The sequence below is a fragment of the Varanus komodoensis genome, unplaced genomic scaffold, assembly GCF_004798865.1.
Source record: "Varanus komodoensis strain SLA01 unplaced genomic scaffold, ASM479886v1 scaffold3, whole genome shotgun sequence".
NCBI lineage: Eukaryota > Metazoa > Chordata > Lepidosauria > Squamata > Varanidae > Varanus > Varanus komodoensis.
This window is the reverse complement of record NW_025335761.1, coordinates 56317637-56329207: the sequence shown is the minus strand read 5'-3', so window position 1 is coordinate 56329207 and position 11571 is coordinate 56317637. Positions and strand designations below refer to the sequence as shown.

Genomic DNA, 11571 nt, shown 5'->3' with positions numbered 1-11571 from the left:
AAACTACATCTGCTTCACTGGTACTATTCTGCTCATTTGCATGCACTCAAAAGTCAGATAAAATTGTACAGGCAGCCCAGACTGCAGTCTTTCCAGTTTAAAACAACTGACTCTTGTTTCAGTCATGCAAATTAAATTATTTATTTAAAACATTTTCTTCAGCACGAATGATAAATTATTACTGTGGTTGGTTGCGTCTCAGTTTAGCAAGAGGAATGCATGGACAGACTGCCTTCTGGGTTCCTCCTCCCTCCATGACTTCCATGTATTGGTGGTTTCTCTAGTCATATCAGGACTACACAATGTTGCATTGAATATATGGTCAGGTCTGCCTGTTTTGATGGTGCCAATCACCTGTTCAGGGCAGGGGGCTGATTTCAGGCCTGTTTTCTCCTCCTCCCTGCAGCAGGTGATTGTTGTTATGTGCCATCAAGTCATCTTCAACCTATGGCAACTCTATGAATGAACAGTTGATCAGCATGGGTAGAATAGGCAGAGGCAACCATGGCTTGTGGATATGTACATGGGCAAACAATGTGACGCAGCTGCAAAAATGGCAATTGCACGCTTTAATAGAAGTATTCCAAATCATGAGTATTAGTAGTTCTGCAGTACTGTGTCCAGTTCTGGGCACCAAGATTTATGAAAGATGCATTCTTAGAAAGAGTCTAGAAGAGGCCAACAAAAATGATCCAGGGTTTGGAAATATTGCCCAGTGAGGAGAGACTGAGAGAACTGGGCATGTTTAGCCTTGAGAGAAGATTGAGGGGGGCAAGCTATCCCACTATAAGTACCCGAAAGGCTGTCACAAAGAGGAAGGTCAAGATCTCTTCTCACTGATACCAGAGTGTAGGACAATTCAAGTCATGACAAGCCAGATTCAGGCTAGATATCAGGAAAAACTTCCTCATTGTCAGAGCAATACGACAGTAGAACCAATTGTCTAGAGAGGTTGTGGGCTCTCCCACAGAAGACACATTCAATGTGAAACTAGACAAGTCATCTAAGTAGAATGATGTAAACTGGTGTCCTGCAGCAACAGGGCACTGGACCCAATGGCCATCAAGGACCTTTCCAACTCTACTATTCTGTTTCTGTGAAGATATTTTGTAGGTCATAATTCTGCAAGAATGTGGGAAAGGTACAGAATATATTAGTTGGTCCTGAATTCAGCAGCCTTCTAAGAATCAGAATTTTAATTAGTTCATTTTATGTATGTATGAATATATGTGTACATACATGCACACCCACATATACATGCATGTATGTTTTAAGTTTCTAGCAATTAAGGCTGCAAAATTATGCTTGCTATCATATAGGTGATATCTGCTGAAATCTCAGCAAACAGAAAACTCACTGAAAAAAATATTAGGGTGGTGTAGAATGGGTCTTCAGTGTCCATACCCATCTTATCACAAGCAAAGCCAGACTACAATAGAAAACACTGTAGAATGAATTGTGCAAACAATGCTTTCTGAATCCAGCATTTCTTGGCACAGAATTGGGATCGCATGTGGATATATGGGTAGAATACAACACACCCCTGGATGTGTACAGAGCCTTCAGCTCAGCACAGCACAGCCTTCTGTGATGGGCAGGAATCAGTGGGTTGTTGCCTTGCCACTTACTAAGAGTTGGATGTTCTCCAGGGAGCAGTTTAGGGAGCGTGTGGTCTGCTTTAGACAGGCAATATGGCTCAAATGCACCCAGAGTAGACAGGGCACCAACAGAAGCATTCCAAGCTGCAGAGAATGAATCAGTCCAAATCCTAACATGAATATGCCAACAAATGTGGAAAACAAAAGAATGTCCCACAGTTCAAAATACATTCCAATCCCTAGGAAAGGAGATGCAAGGGAGTGCAGCAAGTATAGGACCGTTGCACTGATTTCCCATGCAAGTGATGCTTGAGGCGTTGTAACAAATAATTTTACTTCATGTGGAGCAAGAAATGCCAATTTTCAAGCTGGATTCCAACATGAAAAGGCACTTGAGATCATATTGCAGATGCATGCTAGCTATTGGAGTGCACCAAAGAATTTCAGAAGAAGATCGCTCTGTGTATTATTGACTTTGACTGCATGGATCACGAGAAGCTAGGGAACGGTGTTTCTCAGCACTTGATTGTCCTGATGCATAACTGGTATCTGGACAAGAAACTATTATTATGACAGAATACAAGAAACAGAATAGTTTCCTACAGGCAAAGGCTAAAATCAAGGGCGCATTTTATCCCTATGTGTCCAATCTGTACGTAGAACATATAAGGAAAGCTGGATTAGAATCAGAAGGAAGAGGAGTAAAAATTGGCAGAAGATGCATTAATGGTTTGAGATATGCAGATAACACTATATGGCAGAAAGCAGCAATGAACTGAAACAACTCCTGATCAAAGTGAAAGAAGAAAGTGCAACAGCAGGATTGCAGTGTAACATGAAGAGAACAAAAACCATTACTACAGAAGAACAACACAGCTTTAAAGTTACTAATGAAGAAATTAAAATTGTGAAAGGCTTTGCATACTGTGGCCCAGTCATCAATTCAAAGGGAGACTGCAGCCAAGAAATTAAATGACTGAGACATGGAAGGGCATCAATGAAAGGCCCAGAAAAAATAATCATGTGTAGGGACATTTCAGTGAAGGCCAGGGCCAAGATCATCCAATACTATTGCATTCTCAATCACTGTGTCAGGGTGTGAAAGCTGGACAGTGAAGAAAACAGGAAGAAAATTCAAACCATGGTGCCGGAGGAGAGCTTTGCAAGTATCCTGGACCAACAGAGAGACAAACAAGTCGGTCCTAGGTCAAATCAATCCAGAGCTTTCCTTGAAAGGCAAAAGGACAAAACTGAAGCTGAAATACTTCGGGCGTATCAGGAGAAGGTGAAACTCCCTGGAGAAAACAATCATGCTAGGGAAAGTCGAAGGCAGAAGAAAATGGCGAAGACTAAAGATGAGGATGGCTTAATTCCATAAAGAAAGCCAGAGCCTCAAATTTACAGCTGTTCAGGATTGTAAATGACAGGGTCCTTTATGAATTTATCCATAAGGTTGCTAAAAGTCAGAGATGTAACAAAAACAAAAATGTCCCACCCAATGATCCATCCATTCTTAGTTGTTTTACAGTGTGGCGCTTGAATTGTGTGGATGGTGATTACTTGTATACTCAGTCGCACGCTACTTACTGTATTTGTGGCAAGGAAAGTGGGACCATCTCTCATTTTTGTCTGCACAGACATCCTTCACACCCATGACATGTATCAACTGGCCCTGTGCAGCCTAACAAACTGAAACAATGGGGGAAGTAATCTTCTGCAGGTAGCAGTAAAGCTCCTATTTGTACACTGAGGTTGCATGTACTTCCATGGCCAGACAGAGCGAGGCATCGTGCACTTTAAAGAACTTGAGCACAATGCTCTTCTTTGTTGAAGGGCGTACCTGGCATTTATCAGATACTTAATCTTACCTGTGAATCACTCATTTTGATAGAAGAATCCCTTCTTTGTCTGTTCTCTATATCCTGCTGAAGCTGTAAATGTAAGCAAATTTTTTTCATGCTCAGCTATGATGGATTTGAACACACCATGCAAAACTCTCTGGACACCTGTTCTCCTGAAATCACTAACTCTGGGTGGATGTGTACGTGGGTGGCAGACTAACTAACCAAAGCTATGTTAAAACGACTGGGTGAATTAGCCAAGTATTGAAACAGACAATTAATTTCAAGTGTTTTGAAGCTGTGATAATCCATCATTCACCCATAATATTATTTAACAACTACTTTGCATTGTGGATGAAGGCATAGAAAATAATTGAGTAAAAAGCCCCCTTCAGCTTTCAAAGGCAAATCTATATACATGTGTATTGTAACAAAATGGTGCAGTGCATCCACAGCCATTGAAAGGGGTGCCCCAACCAGCCTGGGATAGGAGCTGTATATTGCTTGTTCAGGTCTTGTGTGTAGATGTTTCTGGCAGAGGGAAAGATACAAAGGTCATTGTTTCCCCACCATTCCCCTTAAACATGTCCTTCCCCTGTTGTGGTGTATAGTGCAGGTTCCAGATATTGTCAGTAGCCTCTATGTATCTTCAAATAATTTCTGTGCTTGATACCATGGCAAAATGATTCGACTTTTTATGCTATCATTTGGGCCCTGGGCAAAAGTTGCTTCTATTTGTCAAGGCATTCCAGAACATAGGCTGTTCTTGGTTTTCATGGTGGCGTTACAGTCGTTACTATTATCATTAGACCATTACTGGTCCCACCAATTTTTGGTACTTTTAGGGATGGGGCAGGGGTGGGAACTGTCCACAAATATTAGATTTTTTTAGAGGGGAGATTGAAGAATAATAGGCTTTTCCTTTATAGACAAGCTGACCAAGAGTTTCTTTCCACCCACCCCTTTTTTAACAAGGGAAACGTATCCTTTTGCCACTGCTGGCTTGGCCACTCTTAGCAGCCCGGCAACTTTCCTTCCTGAAATCGAGAAAGAATGCCCTCTGGCGGAGGGAGACAACTTTTATGCAGCCTTCAGCCTAATTTCAGAAGCCCTCAGCAGACCTCTGGCCAAAGCAATCTGCCCCTTGCGTGCCAGCCCATTGCAAGAGAAGGAAGGGGAAAGAAAACAGAGAGGCAAATGAAGAAAGAGTGGCTTCACTGCCACTTAGCATTAGGATTTCCATTTTAAAATGTGATCTCTGTACTTTTATTAGTGGAAATTTGTGCAAAATTTGTGCCTCCAGTTTGAAAAACTATCCAAATTGCATAGTGGAGGCCTGAATTTTGTACAAATCTGAAATCAACTGTCAGAATTTCAGGGTGGAATGTGTGTGTATGCATTGAGAGAGGCCCCTTCCAAACTTCTCATGTTAAATGCTGCAACAAAAAGAAGAAAGAATTAAATCAAATGAGTCAGCGCATAGCATTCCCAGGACACTCTTAGGGCAGGGAAAGGGAGCACAGGGGGCAGAAGGAAGAGAAAACACCTATTATCCATCCATCAGCTGCGTCCCTACCTGGAGAACGATTGCCTGGCAACAGTGACACACACATTGGTTACTTCCCGATTAGACTTCTGTAACGTGCTCTACGTGGGGCTGCCCTTGAAGATGGTCCGGATACTTCAGATGATGCAAAATAGAGCTGCCAGGTTGCTGACAGGGACTGGGTGTTGTGCTCACATGACTCCAGTCCTCTGACAGCTTCACTGGCTTCCCATCGAAGTCTGGGCCCTATTCAAGGTGCTGGTTATCACCTAAAAAGCCCTTAACGGCTTGGGACCTGGTTACCTAAAGGAGCGCCTGCGTCCATATGTGCCCTCCCGCTCGAGACCGACAGCAGAGGCCCTTCTCCGGGAGCCCTCCGTGAAAGATATTAGGAGGGTGAGTATCCAGAGGAAGGCCTTCTCTGCGATGGCGCCCCAATTATGGAACGCGCCCCCCAGAGAGGTCCGCCTGGCACCGTCGTTATTTGTTTTTCAACGCCAGGCCAAGACCTTTTTATTTAAATGTTATTTTAAATGTTGACTTTATTTATTGATTTTAAATCCGCTACTAGGATGTCTCCAGTATTTTATGTATTTTGTTTAGAAATATATTTATTTATGTATTGGAAGCCGCCCCAAGGCTTATGCAAATGGGGCGGCATACAAGTTGTCCAATAAATAAATAGATATTTCATTGACCAATTAATATCAATTTTGCTTGAGTTCAGAGACCACATCAATCAACACTCAGTGACTGAATATGAATTGATTAGGCTGTTGAAATAAAGATTGCTGTTGAACTGTGGGTTATCCTGTTTCCTGTATCCACTTGTATTACGCCACAATGTCTTGTTGATCAGAAACAATTCATAAAGAAAACCCATGATTTGCTGTTGGGTTGTGAACTATGAATAATTCACCATGGTTTATTATTTTTGCTGGGTTCAGACAACATGATAACCCACACTCCAACCACAACCCACACTCAAGGTTTGTTATCCTGTTATCTTCAGTAGACTAAAGAAAGCAATAAGAATCGGGTCAATAGCTCCACAGGAAGGAGAAATTGCCATTTAATAATTAGATTAATATGAAACTCCTTTGTTTAAAGTCTTGCCTTTTTGTTAAAATACTCGTCTTCTATGCAGTACTCGTAAACTGGAGAGGATCCTTGTGGTCTTGGCCGTATATTTTCAGTTGTCACTTCATCAACCTGCAGAAATTGAACAAAAACAGAGTGAGCAAGAGCCGTCAGGTGTGCTCCGTTACTTCTTGAGCCTTGGAGCAGCAGCTATAACAATGCAGACCCCAAGTTTTACACAGCAGACCATGGAAGAGGGGAATGCTTTGACATTTTCACATCCCTTTTCTTCAACAGACATTGTATAAGCTAGAAATGTTTGCTGTATGATGGTAAAGTAACCATGTTCAGAGTCAATATGGCCAACTTGTGGGGGGGTTAAACAAAGAGGGAGGTCTCCTGCTTTAATGTCAAAATACTGAGCTTTTAAGAGACATTTGTTTAGTTGCTGCCAATAAGAGAATGCTGGACCAGGAGGCAGACTTTGGATTTGATCTCCCCAGGCTCTTCCTGTGTTTTTGAGCATTTTTGGAAAGGGAGTCAAAGCCATGATTTAAGACAGGAGCCAGCATCTCCTTTTATGCACATACACTCATATATAAATATATGTATGTATATGGGTTGCAGGCACATATATATGTGAGTGGATCTCACTACTGACCTTGAGGATAAAGGCAGGTATATTTCCTTTGTACTTGCCCTTTCACAGAGCAACACCAGGAAACTCCTGCAGCTGGTGGCGGTCCATGTGCATGTCAGCGCTCCCAAACCCATAAGAATCAGCACATGTGGGTAATCCTTCTGTGCACATAGTCATGGACAGAACTGGGCATCCTTTCTGAGAAGGATGACTTGTTACTGGCATTTAAATCTATGGATGCATTTTCACAAATCAAAAGAAGCCATGCCAGCTTCAGACAAGCCAACCAGAACCACCCAACAACAATCCATGGGTACACAGGGAAGCTTGTTAATGGAAAACAATCCAAGATGGAAAGAATGCTCCAGGCTTGGCTGTCATGACTTGCGACTGAAACAAAGCGTGATGGCAGCCCATTGTGGTTTCTTGTGTCATGTGAACAAGGTGTCTGTCAGCTGACACAGGCCAAAGCAAGGTCGCTTTAATTAGGTATTGCAAAGGAACATGTGGAAATGGAGAGTGTTATGAATCCATAAGTTGGAGAATCTCAGCCATGGAGTCCTGACACTTAGTTTTTATGTTAATTCTAGTTTGAGCTAATCTGAGGCTGGCATTGTTTTTGTTCAGAAAGGCTTTCTAACCAGTATGGCACAGTTTGAATTCATGGGTCTGATAAGTTTCAAGTAAGTGTCAGTCATGTGCTGCGTAAGAGGCATGAAATAACAATGATATCATATTTAGTATGCACCTGAATGCCTGAAGCAGCATTTATCATAAATGGAAGTAATGAAGCATTTTTTGGGAGGACTGTTCTGGGTCAGGTGCCACAGAATCTTTTAGGCAGTAATGCAGATTCTGTTCCAATTCATGGGAGGAAATGGTTCTTAGCTCCTGCTATAAAGGAAATGAAACTCCAGTAACCTTTCAATTACACAAAATGGAGGCTGTAAAAGCAGTGGCTGATACTCACAGAATCATCTTCCGCATCAGCCTCTCCATCAGCCTCAGTGTCCTCTGGTCTTAGTTGTCTGCCAGAAGCTGTAATCATTAAACAACCCATCAAACAATAGCAGTGAAAAACAAAGATTATAAGCCTCACAAAAGGCAAGAACTTGAAATGCACTCAGATGCAAGAGCATCATGGCCCTGATAACCCTGCTGATATAGCAATAAATTATGAATAATAGTGGTCCTTCATTAGAACACACATCTGTTCTTTCATGCAAAAATGCAAGCAGGAAACGATGGGACATTCATTTAATAGTAATAACATAATAATAGTCTATTCCATTAAGCAGGGCTCAGATGAGCCTCCATACTCGCAATGTACACTGAAGTATTTTCATATTCAGAGATTCTGACAAACTCACATTTGAATATTCTTTTTTTAAAAATTGCTTTCTGCTGATACTCAGGAATGGGTGCTTTTTCACAAAAGAACGCTTTTCAGATGACTTCCACAAATTTGTAACATCTCATGATGTCCACCACATTCAGCAGAGGTGATATCTCCCTTCCACTTCCCATCTACTTAGCGACCATTATATCTGTATCCCAAAATCCTGAATTCTATAATCCATATGATTCAGGGACTTTTATTCATTTTGCATAATTTATTCTAGTTCCACTAATCACTGGGAGAAGCAAAAGATTATGAAGGTCAAGCCATGTTCTAAGCCAGGGGTCCTCAGGTGCCAGTGGTGGCCGCAGGCTGCCAAAGTGGGGACGGGGGCGGGGGCATGTGAGGCGTCGGCTTGCTCATGAGGAGATCGTTTTCTCCTAGCGAGTCCAAAATGACCTCGTGAGCAAGCCCCCACCGGGCGCGCGCATGGCGAGGTGCCAGCTTGCTTATGGGGAGATCGTTTCTCCAAGCGAGTCCAAAATGACCTCCTCACGAGCAAGCTGTGTGCCGGCTCACACCCACGCCCAGCGAGTGCAAAACCTGTGGGGCGGCCCAGTTAAAAGGGCATGGCGGGCCGGATCTGGCCCACAGGCCTTAGTTTGAGGACCCATGTTCTAAGCACTGGTACCTCTTATATTCTTCCTTAGCCATCCTCTTGTCCTGTATGTTTGGAAGGTATTGTGTGCAGTGCGCACAGACAAGGCCAAGTCCCATGGGATACTTGCGGAAGGACTGGGAGGCAAGCAGTGGGGGGAAATTCATGGTCAGCACAACTGTCTGTTGGGCACACTGTAGGTTGTTTGCACCACAACCAATCCACTGTGGCTGATTGCCAAAGTGGCTTAATATATGTGTGAACCCACCCACTGGGAGTGAGCTCCTGGCTAGAACATAGGCCTTAGCAAATACCAGACCTTAATTGTTTTTACCAGCCATTTAGCCTCATGACAGAGAAACAGGCATCCACATTTCACTTTTTCTTAAAGTCTCTCTTTGTGGACTGTGTTTCATAGTCTTATGATATTAAAATGTTCTTCTGATCTGTATAACTCCTACGGTTTTTGTTCAGACTTATTCCCTTGTTTTGAAAGTGGGCCAGTGTCCACTGGAAATAGTTAGTGATGAATTCCATCATGTTTGTGAAAAGCGGCTTGAAACAAAGCATCAATTGTAAAGGATTTATGAAAGAGTAAAAACTTTGAAAAAGTTAGCCACATAAAAAGCGACCACAGCCAGTCATTTCATCTACTTCTTAGTCCATTTCTTTACCGAGGAAAAGTAAGATATGCTCAGTCTGGGATTTACTCTTGTTTTTCAGAGGCTTGAAATTAGTACCTAATGAAATGAGTTTGCTAAATTCTAGAACTTGCATTTCCAGGGCCACAGAATAGCGCAGCTGATGAGGGAAACGCTGCCGACTCATCTGGAGGGAAATTAGACACAGAAGAATTCCCTCCATCATTGAAAAAGTTCATAAATAAACTCAGCAGGAAGCAAATAAGACATACTTATCAGTGTAATGGTGTGCATTTATTGGAGTGTTTAGGTTCCATATAGGGATGCTGGGCAAACCTGTAAACAATTCAAATAAGTTTGGATTCTAGAAATCCAACCGTGAATTCTGCAGTGGATTGGTTTTTCCTGAGTTACACAGATTCTGTGGATATACAGACCGGTTTTTCACTTTTCAGATTTTTATGCAAATTCAATGGTAGAAAAACTCAAAAAATGAAAAGCAAAGACCAAAACATGCATTTCTACCTATAAACTGTACATTTTGGGGAGATTTGTGCAAAAAAGGTAAGACTTGAAGCATTCTACTCCAACCCGGTGCTCTCCAGATGTATTGGACTGCAGCTACTGCCATTCTGGCTGCGGATGATGGGATCTGTAGGCCAACACATCTGGAGGGCACAAAATGGAGGAGGACAGTCACACAAGAATCTGGCACAGTTCTAACCCAAATGTTATCTCCGAACAAGCTACACTGAACCAGATTGTCTTGACAGATTCTGAGAGTCCTCATGCTAAGTGTTTGTTGATGCTAAAGTTATGTCAGTAAAACTGTATTCTGCTTGTTTTACTGCTCTGCACTTTCTTGGGTCCCAGAAGTATCTTACATTTATTCTTTCCCATGAAATTGAATGGTTCCTATTGTCTGCAGCAGGAGAAAGCAAATCAATGTTGTATCCTGTGTGTGCAAAGCTCTGTTTAATAAAGTATATTGTCCGTTATCTTTTAAGCATTAGGACCGAAGTGGGCAGCCTTTCTTCTGCTGAGGGCCATCATCTCCTCTGTCGGGATGGGCATGTCAGAAACCAGAGAAAGATAAAGCTTGGACCAAAAGTGCTGGGCCACCTCTTTTCCCAATTTCTTCCTGCCACCTTCTTTTCTAAAGCTCTTTTAATATATGTTGCCACTGATTTTATTCCGCATTTCAAAAATACTGTCTGCCAGCTAAGAGCTTTGGATATAGGGTGACCCATACATTGAATGAACAAATAATTAAATATAAGGGTGCTTGTTTAATTTTATACATAAACTGCTATTTGTTGGTTGGCTACCTTTCCAGGTGTGTTCATGTGGGGGATTTTGTTTTTGTTCACTGAGTGATGAACTGCTTTTACCTGCTGTTTCAATAAGTTTAACTTTTTAAAATAGTTTTTATTATGGTTCTTTGCATGGATCTTGTCAAGGCCTTGTTAGATGGAAGAATGGGGCAGATGTTTTCCAAATACGACTGAGAACAACCCTTGGTTCTCTACCCAGACAGTGGGTAGAGTACATCCATCAAATGTGATATCTAAGCAGCAGGGAAAGTGGTGGGGGGGGGTTGTGGGGAGTAGGGAGCAAGGGAAATATGTCGGGTTGCTTGATCCCTTTCTTTGCCTCTCTTTTTTGCTCATCACCCCCACCCCCATCTCACTTGGTGGCTCCCAGACATCTGCGGGAATCTGCTTTGTTCTGCTCTGGATTGCAGCCAGTGCATTAAAGCCCCGGTAATGGAGATCTGATTCTCCTACCATTGGTGGGGCTGCTACCTCAAAGATCCAAGTTTGCTTAAAGTATAATGTCTGTTGTACATTCCCCGTGCAACAGGCACCTGGTCCGGTTCTACTTGTGCAGCATCACCAGCAACCTTGAAGGGAATTGATATTCCCATCCAGTTCAAAAGATGTATCTGTTCAATTCACCAGGGGTCAGATGAGCATGACAATAGGCAAAAAGAGGCCCTCCAGCTGTGTGACTACACCCACAAGAGTCTGCATAAGAAAGGCCTCTTCCATAATCAGCCAATCTGCTTTGCTGGGCTGGGGTGCAAATGTTTTCTCAGCACAGAGCAACCTTAATCAATCATCCAAAAATGAACATTTTCTAGCCAAAAGCATGCACCTGCAGTATTTAGCGTTGTTAATCTTTCATTAAAATCGACCTGACCAGCAATGAAGATGTATGAATGTACA

General features: G+C 42.4%; 1 protein-coding gene across 2 annotated transcripts in view; it reads right to left on the bottom strand.

The window, feature by feature from the left end:
• The window catches only part of AHNAK2 (AHNAK nucleoprotein 2), a 79498-nt gene that overhangs the window by 26593 nt on the left and 41334 nt on the right, over positions 1–11571 (bottom strand). For both annotated transcript variants that reach the window (XM_044436655.1, XM_044436656.1), the window contains exons 2-4: positions 7676–7743; positions 6102–6197; positions 3467–3529 (exon numbers count right to left, since the gene is read on the bottom strand). In XM_044436655.1, the coding sequence (XP_044292590.1) occupies positions 3467–3481 (15 nt within the window). In that variant the 5' untranslated portion in view covers positions 3482–3529; positions 6102–6197; positions 7676–7743. The remainder of the gene's footprint in view (positions 1–3466; positions 3530–6101; positions 6198–7675; positions 7744–11571) is intronic.